This window comes from Penicillium chrysogenum, assembly GCF_028827035.1.
Source record: "Penicillium chrysogenum strain IBT 35668 chromosome Unknown utg000001l_segment0_segment0, whole genome shotgun sequence".
Classification (NCBI taxonomy): domain Eukaryota; kingdom Fungi; phylum Ascomycota; class Eurotiomycetes; order Eurotiales; family Aspergillaceae; genus Penicillium; species Penicillium chrysogenum.
The window spans coordinates 4,994,027-5,011,187 of NW_026622749.1; the positions used below are offsets into that span (position 1 = coordinate 4,994,027).

The 17,161-nt window shown below is 52.6% G+C and overlaps 6 protein-coding genes across 6 annotated transcripts; 2 read left to right on the forward strand and 4 right to left on the reverse strand.

Moving 5' to 3' along the window:
- Window positions 1–22: 22 nt before the first annotated feature.
- On the forward strand, window positions 23–1,574 carry met2 (homoserine O-acetyltransferase; the record flags this gene model as incomplete). Its single annotated transcript, XM_056707736.1, has 2 exons — window positions 23–59; window positions 112–1,574. 2 exons carry the CDS (start codon window positions 23–25, stop codon window positions 1,572–1,574), a joined length of 1,500 nt encoding a protein of 499 aa, XP_056572038.1.
- A 124-nt stretch (window positions 1,575–1,698) lies between these two features.
- Window positions 1,699–1,917, reverse strand: N7489_001982 (uncharacterized protein; the record flags this gene model as incomplete). Its single annotated transcript, XM_056707737.1, has 1 exon — window positions 1,699–1,917. The coding sequence occupies one exon, from the start codon at window positions 1,915–1,917 to the stop codon at window positions 1,699–1,701; it is 219 nt and encodes a 72-aa protein (XP_056572039.1).
- Window positions 1,918–2,758: 841 nt separating this feature from the next.
- Window positions 2,759–4,210, forward strand: N7489_001983 (uncharacterized protein; the record flags this gene model as incomplete). Its single annotated transcript, XM_056707738.1, has 1 exon — window positions 2,759–4,210. One exon carries the CDS (start codon window positions 2,759–2,761, stop codon window positions 4,208–4,210), a length of 1,452 nt encoding a protein of 483 aa, XP_056572040.1.
- A 525-nt stretch (window positions 4,211–4,735) lies between these two features.
- On the reverse strand, window positions 4,736–7,387 carry N7489_001984 (beta-glucosidase; the record flags this gene model as incomplete). The annotated part of the gene is made up of 3 exons (XM_056707739.1): window positions 4,736–6,581; window positions 6,656–7,262; window positions 7,318–7,387. The coding sequence occupies 3 exons, from the start codon at window positions 7,385–7,387 to the stop codon at window positions 4,736–4,738; spliced, it is 2,523 nt and encodes an 840-aa protein (XP_056572041.1).
- Window positions 7,388–8,133: 746 nt separating this feature from the next.
- On the reverse strand, window positions 8,134–15,233 carry N7489_001985 (putative THO complex component (Rlr1); the record flags this gene model as incomplete). The annotated part of the gene is made up of 2 exons (XM_056707740.1): window positions 8,134–10,342; window positions 10,405–15,233. The coding sequence occupies 2 exons, from the start codon at window positions 15,231–15,233 to the stop codon at window positions 8,134–8,136; spliced, it is 7,038 nt and encodes a 2,345-aa protein (XP_056572042.1).
- Window positions 15,234–15,877: 644 nt separating this feature from the next.
- N7489_001986 (putative nucleoside-diphosphate-sugar epimerase) lies at window positions 15,878–17,021 on the reverse strand (the record flags this gene model as incomplete). The annotated part of the gene is made up of 3 exons (XM_056707741.1): window positions 15,878–16,677; window positions 16,735–16,940; window positions 17,002–17,021. 3 exons carry the CDS (start codon window positions 17,019–17,021, stop codon window positions 15,878–15,880), a joined length of 1,026 nt encoding a protein of 341 aa, XP_056572043.1.
- Window positions 17,022–17,161: the final 140 nt, after the last annotated feature.

The window sequence follows — 17,161 nt, forward strand, 5'->3', positions numbered from 1 at the left end:
GCATATTTCTGTCTTTTTCACAATGGCTGAAACTAGCAGTCCCCGTACTGCGCAATATCGTCAGTTTATCTCCCCCATTCTAACATAATGAACCGCTACTAAATCCCGTAGAGAGAGTCGATTCGCAACCTGAGAACCCTTATGCTCAGTTGATCGAGGACCAATCCATTGCGGTCATCCCTTCTTTCAAACTTGAATCCGGTGTCACCCTTTACAATGTCCCAGTCGCATACACCACGCGCGGAACACTCGCTCCCAATGGTGATAATGTATTGGTGATTTGTCACGCTCTTAGTGGCAGTGCCGATGTCGCTGACTGGTGGGGTCCTCTTCTTGGTGGTCCGGGTCAAGCATTCGATGTCTCTCGGTTCTACGTGGTCTGCCTCAACAGTTTGGGCAGCCCGTACGGAAGTGCAAGTGCTGTGACTTACAAGGATGGTAAGCCTGAAAACGGCTACTATGGACCTGAGTTCCCCTTAACGACTGTCCGTGATGATGTCAACATCCACAAACTCGTCCTGGATGACCTCGGTGTCAAGCAGATTGCTGCGGTGGTGGGAGGGTCCATGGGTGGAATGCTCACTTTGGAATACTCCTTTTTCGGCAAAGACTATGTGCGAGCTATTGTGCCCATTGCTACTTCAGCGCGCCATTCCGCGTGGTGCATCAGCTGGGGCGAGGCACAGCGGCAGAGCATCTATAGCGACCCGAAGTATGACGACGGCTACTATCCATTTAACGACCCGCCATCTACCGGGCTCGGTGCAGCTCGCATGTCAGCACTTCTCACTTACCGTAGCCGCAACTCGTTCGAGTCTCGGTTCGGTCGCAATGTACCTGATCCAACCAAGCCGCGTAACATCAACGGCACCGAGAAGCTCCCCACTCCCCCGAATGAGCACTGGGCCATCCACAACGACGGACACCGTGGTGGAGCAACTTCACGCTCAGAGAGCAGACAAGGCTCACCGGCTGCCGTGAACGAGGCCGAGGTCCAGTTCATGGACCCACAATTCTCCGGCACCAAAACATTTGCCCCAGAAGTCGACGCAAAGCCCAAGCTGACTGCATCCGGCCGTCCTCGTCCACCAACCTACTTCTCTGCCCAGTCATATCTCCGTTACCAGGGTGACAAGTTCGTCAAGCGATTTGATGCCAACTGCTACATCGCCATGACCCGCAAGCTCGATACGCACGACGTGTCCCGCCGCCGCGGCAATGCTAGCACCGACACCGAGGATACCGTCCTTGAGGCCCTCGGGCGCGTAGAGCAGCCAGCTCTAGTTCTGGGTATCGAGTCGGATGGTCTGTTTACATTCGCGGAGCAGCAAGAGATTGCGGCTGGCATCCCCAATTCTCGCCTCGAGCGCATTGATAGCCCCGAGGGCCATGACGCATTCTTGCTTCAATTTGAGCAGGTCAACCGCCACATTGTCGAGTTCTTCCACGAAGTCCTGCCCGATATCATGGCCAAGTCAGGTGCCGATGGTGCCGCTGCTGTGGCCAGTGTCACTAAGATGACAAAGAGCAGCACCTTCGGTGAGGCCGAGGTGGAGGATATCACCGCTTGGTAAAGCGTTGAAATCCGAAAAACAAAAAGTGTTGTCCGGCGCAGTTCTTTCTGCAGCCAATCCCATGCTCTAGTCTGGGTCCAGAATCCCTTGGAGGGGTTCGCGACCGGATAGATGTCATGGCGCATCAGGGGAAGTAGGTTGCCGTTCTTTTTTCCGTTTCGCCAGTCAGGGGGATGAGCATCCAACTGCCTCTCCCGTCTCTCACTTGGCCTTTGCCCTTGTCCGAGAAGACTGTCAAAGAAGCATCCAACTGCTCTCCATCAGACCCGCCCTCTGGGTCAATTTCTTCCGGGAGGATACTCCACCGGGGGGTGATGGGTCCGTTTTCGGTATTGATAGCCATTGGTTATCTTCGCGATAAGCACGTCGCATCATTTAAATACAAGTAAATAGAAAATAAGATCTGGATATATTCCTTTGCGAAACAATAATGAAGCTCGTAATGTGACAGATCCAGTTTATATTCGAATCGGATAGGTCCCCACGGCAACTGTGACAGAATAACTATCTTAAAAGAGATAAGTTAGCTGGAGCTGAATGGTCAGAAATAAGATTGGAGGTTTTAGGATAATTTATGAAACGTACTTGTATCCTACATAGGCTATGTACCTTAGGTATGTTAAATCAAGACTAGATAGTCCAAAAAAAGGTCAATTTGAGTCACACACTAGTATATGCTCTAACTACATATGTACTTGGGCGCTTAAGGCCTTTGGACTAGGGGATTGGGTAGTAATCTGGAAATTAATGCCATTGATGTCTTAGAAGGATATCCAATGTCCACTGTCTCCCAAGTGGACTTGATATGATCTAGCCCTATCTTTTTTTTATTTATTTATTTATTTACTTATGCAGAGCTCTAGTATCATCACTTTTTCTTTTGCTTGTTAAGCGCTGGCATTATTTGAAGACATTTTTTTCCTTCTTATCTCTTCTCATATAATGTGACTCTGGTGTACATTCCCCTTTCCTCCGCATACCAGACAGTTGTACCGACAACCGTTCCTGGTCCCTCTTCTAAACACATTGGGAAATTACCTTTGATCTGCAGTTGAGCTGTGGACTTCCCTCGGATTCGTGGCCATTTTCATTGTTTGCCTGCGCTCTTTCTTCCTCTCTCTTCTGATCTGTTTCATTGTCTGATTCCTTGAGACCATCGGAGCATAAACACAGCCATTTACGACATGGAGCGCAAGCTATCAGAAAAAGCAACTAAAATACGACGCCGTCTGACCTTCACCAGAAGCAGCTCCACGCGAGACCTGGAATCCACACTGGTATCGCCTATTGACGCCAGCCCATCAAGCAGTCGCCCTCGGTCAACGACGAATCCCGAGTCTCCCACGCACGACGAGCCAACGTGGGACAGCAGGGACCCCGACCTCGAAGGAGGTTACAGTTTCACGGACGAGCCAGGCTACTTCCGCCCTGCATCGCCGCTTATCGACCGCCAAGAAATCGAAGAAGACCTCGAAGCTGATATCAAGCATGCATGTGCTATGCTATCTCACAGCATTGACCGAGGAATTCCAACCGGATTGACCTACCAGAGTGCCGCACCAGTCCGAACAGATGGACAAAATCACGCTGGTCAGCCTAGTGGCGATGCAGCTCCTTCATCTTTAAATCAGCATGCCATTCTTCTGTCGGCGCCCAGACCAATCAAGCCCGAAACAGAAAGTACCACGAAACATGATTCCGGAGTCGGTACGAGCTTCCATTCTCCCAACCAGCCAGGTAGACCATACGACAACAGCGTATCGGGCACAGATACCTCGACACGGTTCTATAACAAGCAACCCTCCGCCTCACCACCGTGCAGAGTATCACCAGGACCCCGCTTGCGAAGCCAGAGCCTAGCAACAACAGTCGAAGACAACCAAATGGAGCGAGCCAACTCTTCAAGTCCGGCTCCATTCCCATACAGTCCTTCCCAATCCAACAGCGAGTGGATATCCAAGCCAACGACGCTCGACAGCCCAGTCAGCTCGCTCAATGAAAGCGAACAAAAGTTCGAAATCACCGAGTCCGAGCTCGAGACAGAGCCAGAGGCCAATGAACCTGAGACATCCTCTTCAGCCATACCACCACACAAAGCGCCATGCCTTGATGGGGCAGGCGGGGCCTGGCTTCGCGCTAGCAGAGAAATCCACCTCATCAACGCAGAAAACCCCACAATCGAATCCAAAACGACAAAGCCATTGACCCGCTTCTACAGTTCCTACAACCAAACGACAGGGTCATTCAACTCCTCTGAATGGCCGACGAATTTCCGGGAGGATCGGGAGCCGAGTGTTTACGGCAGGGTCTCACCAGCTTCACCACTAGGCGCTGGAAGGGCCACAGTGTCAAGGCCGCAAACAGGTAACCCGAGATTGGGCAGTGCTTCGACGAATGAGGAAGAATTGCCTGGCAGATACCCGTACCAATCATTTGGCGGGTCCAGCCGCGGGATGTCTTACTCGTCTTCTTGCTTGGGGGATAAGTCTAAGCACCAAGAGCGTGTTTACTCTGTTGTTATGCCCGGTTCGTCGCCTAAAAATAACCGGCGGAAGAAGGCTTCGCTTTTGTTGAGGAAGTTGGCCGGGTTGGGGGCGAGGAGGAAGGATAATGACAATGGGAATGAGATTTGCTGATAGGAGCAGGTTGTGGGCATCTGTGGGCGTTTGAATATGCATTACTGGAATTGGAGCAGTTATCTTTTGATTCCTTTACCTTGGCAGGCGTATTCATGTCTTTGATATAGATGTCTGTTCAGTTCTATGTATATACCCTCTTATCATATCTAGTGCTTGTATTGTTCTATTTGTGACCTCATATTAGCTAGTTTCATCCCAAAAGGCATCGTTTTCACCGAAGTTTCACGTGTATATATCCGCAGTCTGTATATATAGGTGTGTGGTTCCTTGGCATAGGATGTAAGACAAGACCACAATTTTTTCTTCATGGTTAAAATACCAGATCTACTTCATCAAATACTATCTTTATGAATTCACATGAATAAAATTGGAAATTGGATTCGGAATACCGAAACAATGTTGAATCAAAAATCCTCGTATAACCGGATGCCAAGCCAACCTACCCCATCCACAGATAAAAATAACATCAATCGTGAGACATGGTCCTATATAAAGAACACACATACAATACCAACCACGGCCCTACAGACCAAGCCAGAACCTCGTCTTGCCAACCTCAAACTCGCCATGCAGCTCCTCAGCCCCAGTACCAGTAACGAGAACCTGGTACGTCCCCTTCTCAGAGATCCACTGCTCCCGCTCCTCATCCCACCAGCTGGTAGCCAACTTCTTCTCAACAACCAACTGCACAGTCTTAGTCTCACCAGGCTGCAGGAAGACCTTCTGGAAAGCCTTAAGCTCGCGCACAGGACGGCCAACATCAGTCTTCGGGGGCACGATCCAGAGCTGCACGATCTCGGCGCCAGCCACAGAGCCCGTATTGGAGACAGTCACCGACGCAGTGACAGGCTCGCCAGACTCGGTGTACTTGGTTTGTTCAGGAACAGTGTCAATGCGTAGATCCGAGCGGGAGAAACTCGTGTACGACAGACCATGCCCGAAAGCGAAGCCCGGCGCAACATCGCTCTTCTCGAAGTACCGGTACCCAACGTAGATATCCTCGCCGTAGAGGACGCGGCCGCGCTCAGAACGGAAGTTCAGATAGGAGGGGTTATCCTGCAGGCGGCGGGGGAAGGTGATGGGTAGCTTGGCGGAGGGGTTCACGTCGCCGTAGAGGACGTCCGCGATACCACTGCCGCACTCGTTGCCACCGAACCAGGCTTGGACGAGGGCTTTGGCATTGTCGGCCCACGGCATTGTTACTGGTGTGCCGGACTGGATCACGACAACTGCGTTCGGGTTCACTTCCAGCACACGGCTGATCAGCTCGTCGCTGCCAGGGGGTAGGTCCATATGTTCGCGGTCGTGGCCTTCGGTCTCCCATTCCAGGGTGAGGCCGGCAAAGATGACGACTTGCTCGGCGGTTTTGGCTTGCTCGACTGCGTTGGCGATCAGTTCTTCTTGGCCCACTTGTCGGCTAGCGCCGAAACGGAAGCCGCCTGGACCGAAGGCGACAATTCCGCGTGTGTCTAGGTCTGAGGTTGGTGCGCTGCCGAACTGGAAGAGAACCTTGTATGTTTGGCCGGCCTTGAGCTCTTTGGTGCCGATCTCTTCGATGGTAGCTGTGCCGAAGAAGGCGGAGCCTTGCTTCTGGTTCTTGGTGTTGTCGACGACAACTTCGCCGTCGATGAGAAGTTGGCCTGTACCGACGACTGTCACGCCGAAGTTGTAGACCCCGCTCTCCTCGGGGGTGAATGTTCCCTCCATATCAACGTAGTAGGTCATAGACTTGACCTTAGGGTTGACGTAGTCCATCAGGAATCCGGAAGATTCGAGTAGATGCAACTCATCCACGGCCTGTCGGTCCTCGCCAGAGTTGGGGTGTTCATTATAGACCTTGAATGTAAAGCCAGGTTTGCCATCTGCAGTCTTCAGCAGTGGACCCAGAAGCGGTAGATCCTTGTGAGAATACACGCCCTGGCTGTACTTGACCTCTCCCTTGCTCTTGGCAGAGACACCGTCGAACGGAGTGACAGTGTAGTAAGGAGCCAGAGAGGCCGAACCACCGCCACAGTACGCAGCGATCTTAGCGTTGGGACCAATGACCAGCAGAGACCCATCTTTCTTAAGGGGAAGTATATCACCCTCATTCTTCATAAGCACAACAGACTCGGCAGCAGCGCGACGCATCAGAGCCTGGTCTTCTGGCCGGTTGAGGGCCTTCTCAGGTGCTCCTTCGGGGATTCCAAGTGGTTCAACCCAGTTCACCAGGTTGAGGATATTTCGCACTCGTTCATCGAGCTGGTATTGGGCCACCTTGTTTGAAGAGACGGCGTGCGCAAGAGCCTCGCCTCGCCAGCGGGTCTTACCGGGCATCTCAATGTCGAGACCGGCGACAATGGCATCGGAGGTACTGTAGGTACCAAACCTACAAATGAGAACCCAATGTAAGCCTCCAGATACACATAAAGTTAGCAAAATGAATCCATCACCGGTACTCACCAGTCACTCATAACAACACCCTCCCATCCCCACTCCTTGCGCAAGATATCATCAATAATAGCCTTGTTCTCACTAACATGTGTCCCATTAACCTTATTATAAGCGGTCATAATACACTGCGAGCGACATATCCGCATAGCCAACTGGAACGGCATCAGATAAATCTCACGCAGCGCTCGGTTAGTAAGAATACTGCTGACAGCCAATCGCTCATGCTCTTGGTCATTGCAGACAAAGTGCTTAAGCGTCGCAGCAACCCCTTTCTCCTGCATTGCCTTGCAGAAGTAGCCGGCTAGCGTACCGGAGAGCACACCATCCTCCGAAAAGGACTCGAAGCCGCGCCCGCCTAGCGGCGATCGCTGGGTGTTGATCGTTGGGCCTAGCACGACGTGTGTGCCTTTTGCGATCGCTTCTTCACCCATCAAGGCACCGACCTCCGACAGCAGCTCGGTATCCCAGGTTGCACCGAGCGCTGTTGCGCAGGGGAAGCATGCTGCTGGGATACCGTTGAAGAAGCGAGTGCCACGGACACCATTTGGGCCATCGGACATACGTAGTGCAGGGATGTTTAAGCGTGGGACTGATTCTGTATGCCAGAAGTCACGACCTAGTGGATGGGGTTAGTTTTGGATTGCATCTCTGGCAATGGAGATCGGATTTACCAGCTGTGAGGGCCACCTTCTCGCCGAGGGTGAGCTCCTCGATGGCTTTTTCAACATCAATTCGAGCCATGATGTGATGCAGTTCTCTTTTTGGGCGTATATTATCTGTGCTCCCTCTTGTTCAATTGCTTCGAGACAAGATGAAGCTGTTCTGTATTGAGCTTGAGCTTATTAATCTCACAAAAGCAGAGAAGGGATGCAATCTGTATCTGAAAGAAAATGGGAAGACCAGAATCAACCTTTTATACCCAGAGGAGAATCACAGGCTTTTTCCTTTTACCGATGTATGAAGTGTCAGATTGTGAAACGAACTCGTGTAGGCGGGGAAGCCGTGGAGTAATGTCCAATGACGGATGACCATATGAGATCAGGAGTTAGTTAAACAAATAATATTCCACGAAACTCCAAGATGTTCAATGGATAACCCACTCGCTATCTCAAAGGGCCACGGAGGTGGTTGCGAGACCGAAGTTTACCCGGCAGGGTAAAGGGCGGGGCAGAGGTGTCGGATGTCGGACCGACAGCCTGGAGAGCAACGGAGTACATATGGAGTACGGAGTAGGAAGGGCAATTATGGAAGATCCTTGAATATTGCATTTCTGTTACGTTCATTTAGAAAAGAAGAAATAGTACATATGAAGAAGTGAAGTGGTTTGTCCCCAAACACCAGGCAAAATGCAAAGACAAGATAGGAAACAAAGTAAAAAGTCCAGTGTAGGGGAAACTTGAGGTTTGGAGCAAAGAAAACATAAAAAAAAAAAAAAAAAAGCAAAAGTCCCATTCCTTTCAATAGGGTATCATGGTGAATGGTGAAAATCACGCTCCTCGACGAGGACGTTTGTTATCATTTCCCATTCTCATGCCGCGTCCACCGTCAGGGCCATCGTCAGGGCCCTGTCGACCACGCTTACGGTGCCCAGAGCCTCCAGAACCGCTGCCACCCTCGCGCTGGAGATCCCGGTCACGTCGGTCGCCACGGCGCTCGCGCTCGCGATCCCGATTGTCCGACCGGCTACCCCGGTCGCCAGAATTGAAACGACGCTCGTTTCCATCCGGCATCGGGGGAGGTGGAGGGGGAGGTGGTGGTGGCGGTGCATCCATGGAGGACGGGGGGCGCAAACGGCCTTCAGCCTCATGGGGCTCACTGCTACTAGGTGCTGGACCACTCATTTCCGACGGTCCATCCGGGCGATCACGTCGGTCTCGACGTCGCATCTCTTCGCGTGAGCTCTGAACCCGGCGCAGGGTCTCACGGGGTTCGCCAGCGCCCTTCTCGTCACGGCCTCCACCACTTCCTACATCGCTGCGGCGACTGCGTTCCCGGTCATTTCGACGGCCATCACGTCGATTGCGAGCGCTACTGCTACCATCACGGCGCTCAGCCTCCTTCTCGCGAGTAGGTTCCATTTCACGGCTGCGATTGCCAGTCGGCCCAGAGCGACCCGTGTCGGGAACGATATCATCAATCAGGTCACCACCTCGGCCACCGTTGGGACGGTTGCGGGGTAGGTCTTCTTGGGGTCCTGCGGGGCCCATGGGTGGTCGATTTGCTGGCTGAGGCGATGGTGCCTCCATGTTGCTTGATGGGCGATTGGCACCTCTGCCGCGAACAGGCGGAGGGTTCCCACCCCGGTCACCACCGCCACCACCAGACTGCTGGAGCATATTATTAAGGCCTGCGAAACGTTTATCGCCACGGCCACGTTCCCCGCCGAAGCCTTGTCCAGGCGGTCCAGACTGCCCAGACTGGGCAGAGGGTCCTCGAGGTGGTTGTTGTGGGCCTAATCCGCGAGGACCCGAGGGAGCAGCAGCGGGGGCTGCAGGTTCATTGACAAGATTCCGGAGGCGGTCCGGATGGACACCTGGGGCACTACTCGAGCCCACGGGTTGTGTTGGAACAGCGGGTTGCTCAGGTGCCCCACGCCCACTTTGTCGGGCAGGGCCAGTAGGTGTCTGGCGTTCCGGAGTGGGCAATGTAGCATTGCTCGAGCTGAGCATTGGAGGTGCCTGTCCAGGAATATTGCGTCCACCGCGTCTTCGAGGGCCTGCAGGAATCTCAGATGGAGGTTCCGGCTGCCGAAGTCGACCATGAGTCATATCAGGACCTGGTGCAGTGTCCCTGTGATCAGCTTGTCGATCCGTGCGAGGGGCCCGGGGAAGATCATCGATGCGGGAGGACGAAGGGAATCCGCCAGATCTGCGATCATCGGGCGGAGGGAATCGGTCGGGTCGGTTTGGCAGGTCAGCAGGTCTAGGTGGCGATAGAGGGCGTGGCGGATAGGGCCTCCGATCATCTTTCTCTGGTCTCTCTGGCCTTGATGGGTCTCCACGCCGAGGAATATCGACTGGTCGGTCAATGGGCTCAGGCAGGAGCTCTCCCCGCCCAGAGGGGTCGCGTCCATGGAACGAATCATTGGGTCCGGGTCCACGCATGCGGCCAGGCCTATCCATAGGCCAGCCATTCTCGCGAGTAGAACGAGCATCGCGAGGTGGTCCACGCGTGAGATCGTCAGGTGGAGGTCTTATGGGGAAGTCGCGATCACGATCGTTGAGATGCTCATTGAGACGTCCTCGAACATCGCCTAAAGAACCATCAAAGGAGCGGTTATGATCAGGACCACCATGACGACCGCGGGGTCCAAAGTCGGGATGTCTCTCTCGTCGATCATCCAATCCTTCAGGGCGCGGGGGGAGTCTTCCGTCGCTGTGTCGCGGCGGGGGACGAACGGGAGGATGAACTTGTTGACGAATATCAGGTCTTTTGGGAATATCAGGCTGGCGGGACGAAGTGGGGGCACGAGAAGTTGGTCGAGATCGCACACGGGGTTGTTCACCGGATGTAGCGTCTTGGCCGGTATCCCCAGTGACCACGGAAGGCGTGGTAGATCCGGCCTGAGAGGGTGTTCCGGTTGGCTTGGCTTCACCAACCTTCCCTGTACCCACATCGGTCATTTTCGCATCCTCGATTTCACCATCCTCGACTTCAGCCTTGCCAGACTGTTCCTGCTTGGAAATACTATCGGACCTGATGATGATGGAAAGATTAGTCACTCTGAGCACATCGAGGTGGTCAAGGTTGTCACTTACACTGAGGATCCAACGGGGTTAAACTCTGGGGCTGAGGCATTCAAGGGTGTGGCAGAACGTTGCGGGGTCCCGGGTTTTCCGACTGCGTCGGCAGATGTCTGAGAACCAGGCTGAGTTGCCACAAAATAGAAAGCCTGTGGCAGCATCCACTGCTTCTCACGCCGGTTGAGGTCACCGATCAAAGACGCGGCGGGAATTTTCACATCGTCTCGCTCATCGTTCTTGCTCAGGTGGTCAACGCAGTTCAAGATGTCGCGACCAATCCAGTTCACAGCAGGGAAATGCTTCACAACAGCCTTGAGCACACTAATTGCGTTTCGAATATGCATGTATTCGCCACTGTTGAGACAGCTCCTCAGCGCATTGGAAAATAAACGGTGCCATTTGTACAACAGACGGCGGAAGTCTTCGAATTCCAAGAACATCGCTGCCACACCTTCCCGATCGACATTTTTGGCGAAGCCAGGAAGGTCTCTCTTGGCACCGAATGCCTCTTTCTCGTAAACTGCCTTGTCGGCATGCCACCTAGTAAGATCACGCAAAAGCTCGTTCAAGAAACGGCCAAGATTGTCCGCCTCTTTGGATGTGCACAAGAAGATGAGAGCAGTGAGTCTCTGCTCGCGGAAAAGCTGATCGAGGAGACCAGCTGTCCGGAAGTTGGGGGTTCCAGAGCTGTGCAGGAACTTTAACATCTTGAAGGAGAAAAAGGCATCAAGAGGGGACAAGAGGAGCCTAGGAATGAAGCATTGCTCCAACAGAGCAACGTTGAGAGCGTCATGCTTGAGGCGCATGCCGGCGAACCACTTATCTTTCTCTTTCTGCAACCGAGAGCGCGTCTGCCCATATGCCTTCAGGTGATTCTTATTCTCATCCAGAATGCGTTCCTGTAGCTGAGTAACCTGGCGCTTCAGTTGCTCCTTTCGCGCCGTGCCCGCCATGCTAATATCAGATCGATCACTGTTGATAGAGACAACCCGCCGTTTGAGTCTATCAATTTCATCCTCGTAGGATTTCTGCGGGATATGAACATCATAAAGGGCAAGCTGCCAGAATGTTGCATAGAAGTGTGCGCCGACAGTCTCCCATGTTTCGGCAGGAAGAGCAGTTTTGACGTTGTCGATCAAATCTTGCATGACGGGGTTGGCTGCCAATGGTTCAGCATTGATCGCAGGAACGGGCATAGCATCGGGTCCTTCCATCGGAGTCGTAATTGCGGTTTCGTCCTTATCGACATCCATGGCACTGTCTGCCGGAGCGTCTTCGGACTTCGAAGGCGCTTCTTCGTCCTCGGCAGTGTCCATCTTGTCGCCGTTCGACTTCGGCGCAGAAGCTGAACGTTCTTTTTCTTGTCTTGATTCTTCGATGTCTGTGATTTTCCGGGCGATGCTGGGCCGCCGAATCCAGAAGGCGATTTCGGGCTGAATCCCAAACTCCGTGACGAGGGATGAGAAGTCTGGAACGAAGGAATCGAAATCGTCAACCGAGAGATTGCTGCGAAGCAGGTCAAGGTATTGGGTGAGAATGCGGTGGATCTCGTCAAAAATATTTCCGAGCAGTTTGAGCTCCGAAGAAGTTTCATTGTACACACAAGTCAGTCGTTCTTGGGCAATGGCAACCAACAGCTGACCGGCGAGTCTGGTGTGGGTCAATGAATGGACCAACCGTTTTGAGGTGGTCCTGGACTCATGACGCTTATCTAGTAGTTGCAAGATGGTCTGGGATTGGAGAACATCACCACCGGCCATGGCCTGGATTTGAGCGTCATTGAAGTCGTTGTCTGAGATGATGCCAGCCATTGACCTGATCAGTTGCTCTAGCACAATCAGATCGGTCGAGTTGTTGTGCCGCAGTTGCTCCACCACATACTGGAGGACTGGGGTAGGGTCCATCACAGAGTACCGTTTGTAAGTTCGACCGGCGAATGTGGAGAGGGCGTTCAACCATCGACTAGTCAATAGTCCACCTTCCTGGACTCGGCTTCTTCCTTTCTGGCCAAGGGAATTGATGAGAGACCAAGATAGGATGTCATAGCCAAGGTAAGTAAAATAGCGCGCGCATTCAACCACAACTTCGATAAGGTTTTCATACGACTCAATTTGGCTCATGGCGACATTAATGACGATTCCGGGATTGGCGTAAGCAATCTTGGCCAATGCACGGGCCATGGGTCGGATATTTGTCTTGCTGAGTCGTTTGAGGGTGTCCTTGGTCTCCGCCCTAGCCTGGTCGAAGGCCTCCTTGATGTCTGGCAGCCGGGACGTCTGTCCTGAGTACCACTCTGCGTACATGTTGTATCGCACATCTCGGGGGAAGAAGCTGATGAGATCAAAGACTTCATTGACCACACCAGGATTTGCTTTTGTTAGACTGACAGCGGGTAGGAGAAGACGCTTGCAAAGATCGCGCCAGCGTGTTCTGTTCTCCTCGGATCCGTCTTGGACCAAGCTTCCTTTGCCAATGCGTACAAGCTTCGCCAAAAGGCTCGCATCTTGTCCAATCTTGTGACCAGAAAGGTTGAGGAAAGACGAGCAAAGAGCAAAAACATCATCGACAGACTGACAAATGGGGATGTTATCGGCCCAGTCATCCCAGTAGAATCGATAGTCGGTGCCGTCGTTAGTGTCTTCCTTATCCAGTTGAGCCCATCGCAGAACTCGTCTCGCAGGTGGGGGTGTAAGTCCAACCTGCCCCTTCGCACTGGTTTGATCGGAGGTCACTATATATTGAGCTCCGGGGAAGTCACCGGTAGATGCCAATGGTCGGAACTGGGTATAGACCTTGTTCAAAGAGTGATGGAGTATGCGGTGGATGAACTCGGGAAGCTCGGGGTAAGCCTCCATCAACCAGGGGAACTTGCTGATGACGAAAAGGGATTCGGGAATGGCACCAATGGCGAGGAGACTCTTGAGGAGCAGTACTTTCTGGTCGGATGGGTCCGGTAACTCGTTTTCCGTTTTGGGTGTGCCCATGTCGGATTCTTGGTCTTTACCAGGGGTCGCCACTCGCGGCTCGTCGCGCAAGCGAGAAGGGGGAACTGTGTCGTCCGACAAAGCGCCGGCCATCATCAGAGCATTGATTCCGCCACCCGGTCGGCCAGCCTTCACTCTTTCAGCTTTCTCTGCCATTTTCTCAGTCTTCAAAATCTCCATGGTGTCGTCAGATCGCCAGAGGTGAGCGTAAAGGTCACGCAGAGAGATGAAGCCAACTTTGATGAGGAGGGCAGCAAGGTAAATGAGGTTATCGGGGAGAACATCGGCTTTGGTTCGAGCTGAAGAAGAATAGAATCGCAACTTGAAACCAAGCAACTGTGCTGCAACCCGATTGCCCTTTGGGGGTAGAGTGCCAGTCTCTTCAAGCCATGATCGTGTGGCGTCTTCTTCAAAGGATGAACCATTAGTTTCTGAAAGACTTCGTTGCCTTTCCTCCTCTGAGATCGGTTTTCGGCCGATCTCAAAGAAGGCTTGAAGTCCGATTTCCCTTACTCGATCCCAGAATTGGCTATCGCGCTCCTCATTCGCGCGCATGGTAGTGGACCGCTCCTCATCCGTTGTGACCCACCCAGTTGATCCAGGAAGTGCCCAATTCGGAATGCCGGAGTGGCAATGGCTTTGCGCTAGGTTGTGGAAGATGTCTTCCTTCGGCCACCAGGAGCTAACTCGCAGGAGCTTCACGAAGAAACGGTATTGCTTGACAAGAACTGCAGCAAACACATCCAGCGTGACGTCTAGCACACGGCCAACATCCATATCAAATGCGCCAATCATAGCCTTGACTCTTTCAAATGTATCCTCGACCACCTCGCTCGAGGGCGGTTCATTGTTGCTTGTGGTGAATAGCTCGGTGATCAGTTTTGAGTATCCCTCCGATTCTTCCCGGAGAAGATTGTAGTTCGACTGTCGGTAGAGGAGGTTGGTCTGCTTGCGAATTCCCATTCGCGCGAAGGTTTCGCGAACCAAGCCCAGAGCCTGCAACAACGGGGTCTCAAGTTGAAGACGCATCAAAGAAGGATCAATATCTGTCGCGAAGACAAGTGGTTTGAGAGCCGGGTTCGAGGTATCAGCATCAGTCACGATGGAAAGTGTATCGAGGAACAAGGATCGTGGATCGATTCCTTGAATCGTAGGCTTTCCAGTGTCGGCCTCCATATCCACATCCTGGGACGCAGATTCTTCTCCGATGATCTCTTTGACAGCATTTCCTGCATTTGATGGTTGTAGTCGACCATAGATGGCGGAGCGAATAAGCTCCTGGTAGACAGATGCAAGCCGAGCCAGATCCTGTTGCACGCGAGCCGCCTTCCCTTCTTCGACTACTTTTTGCTTGCCCGCTGAAGTCCATTCCTCAACAGCATTATCGGTCACAAATTCGTAATCATAAGGCGGGGGTGGGAGAGAGGGAGGGCGGGTGATAGTCTCCGAGCCAGCTCGAGACGGCGGGTTAGGTTGCGGCTGTGAAGCAGGGGTATTCGGCGCGGGGGAAGGGGTAGGTCGCGACGTGGTTGAGTCGCCATTGTACGACGCGGGTTCGGCAGGCTCTCTGGGCTGGTTTATTGCGGGAGGAGACATGGCGTTCGGTTCTCTATGCTGCGAATTCGAAAAATTCTGACCATCGTTGGATCCACGGCGGGAACCAGCCCGGCTGCGATGCGATTGTCGGCGAGATCTGTCACGCGTGTCGTTTTGCTCTCGGGGAGTGGGGGGATTGGTGTCCGGGGTTGGTAGGATGATGTGCCATGTTGAGGGTGCCAGGGCGATGGGGTGAAGGTCGCAGGTCATTGCTCCCTGACTCGCCGGACCACGAGCGATCAATGCGTTTCCGCTTGCCACCATGCCCGTACCCAGGCGCCATGATAGGTAGCCGGGTTAGACGCGAGGGGTTATGACGGTGGAACGAGGCGCTGAAAGGTTGCAACTCATGCAGTCGTTTCTGTAGGAGCCCGGAGGAATGTATGTCAGTGCTTGTAGCGAATTAAGCGGAGTAAAGGAAGAAGACAAATAACGCGCATAGCAAACTTACCAGCAAGGATCGTTCGTTGAAAGTAGGCGGCAAAGAAGTCAAAGGCGTGTAAGGTGAAGATAGAAGATGCTGATGGTCAAAGCTTGGTTGGACCCCAAGATGTCAATGGGTGCCTGAGGTGTCAATGATATATTCAGTTATTCACTCTCATTTACTACCTCAATCAATCACAACTTCTATTGTTCTTGCTATTGATTGGGAAGGGTGCTCACCATTGAAAAATTTTAATGGTGAGCAATAATATCTCAGATATCTCAAAGTTCTCCAAACACCGCTGGGCAATATGTATGCTTTGTATACATGATGCATTCCCGAATATAGAACAGACAAAACCAATGCTTCATTGCAATAGAACCTATTTATCCTCTAATTTGAAAGCAGCACAAAATAATGGGCTACTTAATAAATTTGTATCATATGGTCTTCTCACAAATTAACGGAAAAAAAAACTCGCCTTTCACAACAAGCCAAGAGCCTTAGCCTCACCCTCAACGATCTCAGGAATAAGATCAATCAACTTAGGCTTCCGGGGAGTCCAACCAAATAGCTTGTGTGCACGGATCGAGTTGCCACGAGAGTTCGAGCCCCAGGCATAGATTCCAACAGGAAGTACCTCAGTCGTCTGAGCGCCATCGAGAGACTCAACATCGGGAGAAGCAATAAGTTTCTTATCAAAAGCAGACTGTGCAACGGCACGCTCGATATCGCCCCATACAAAGGACCCATTTTCAGCGAGGTAGTAACCCTCATTATTCCAGGTAGCCTTGCCGCCTCCCACTGAGGCTGCCTCGCCCAGAGCCAGGTAGACATTACTCAGATCCTGGACGTGGACCTGGTGCCAGACGTTCTCGCCTTTTCCAACCAAAAAGCCCTGCTTGCGCTTCAGCACCGCAGCGCTGAGCAAGTAGGCTTGGATACTCTTCGTGTTACCAGGGCCACGGCCAGGACCGTAAATGGTAGGTGGGCATACGACTGCGACCTTCACACTGGCCGAGTTCTGCTGACCAGCTCCGATGATAATCTCATCCACGTTACGGTGGAAGGCGTCTGATGGAAGGTTGACCAGCTCACTGACGCCCTCCCAGTCGTTGTACTCCTTAGGTCGCTCAATGCCGTATGTGCCAGCACGCTGGTCCTCAACTGTCAAGATACCAGTGCCGGAGGTGTGGATCAGCCATAATGGACGCTCGGGAGTATGGTGCTGAGCGCCCTTGGCGATGGCCTTGGCTGCGGCAACATGATCGCAATCAGCGAAGTCTGGGTATATGTTGTTAGTAACGTGATAACTTGGTACATGGCGCGGAATAAGCATACGGAAGACGATGTCTGCGTTCTTGACTTCCTCTTCAATCAACTCGGACGAGTCTAAATCGCCGACCACAGTCCGAATCTGCGGGTATCTACTGATCACCTGTGTGGACTTTTCCTCGCTACGGACAAGGGCTGAAAACTGCCAGTCAGGATGAGCGCTGGCAATGGCAAACAGGCCGTCACCGCCGATGTAGCCAGTTACGCCAGTCCTGTAGAAATTTATCAGATGGAATACTCGGTTTACCAGGTGTGGACAACATGACGACTTACAAGAAAACCTTGGGAGTCATATTGGAACAACGGGAGGGGAAATATTGCCTAAACAGAGAAGTGAAGCAACGCAAGTGATGGAAGTTGAATGCTTTGAAATCAACAAGAAATTTAGCCCGATATTCAAGTGGGGATGAGGGGACTACCTAGGTATGTATGA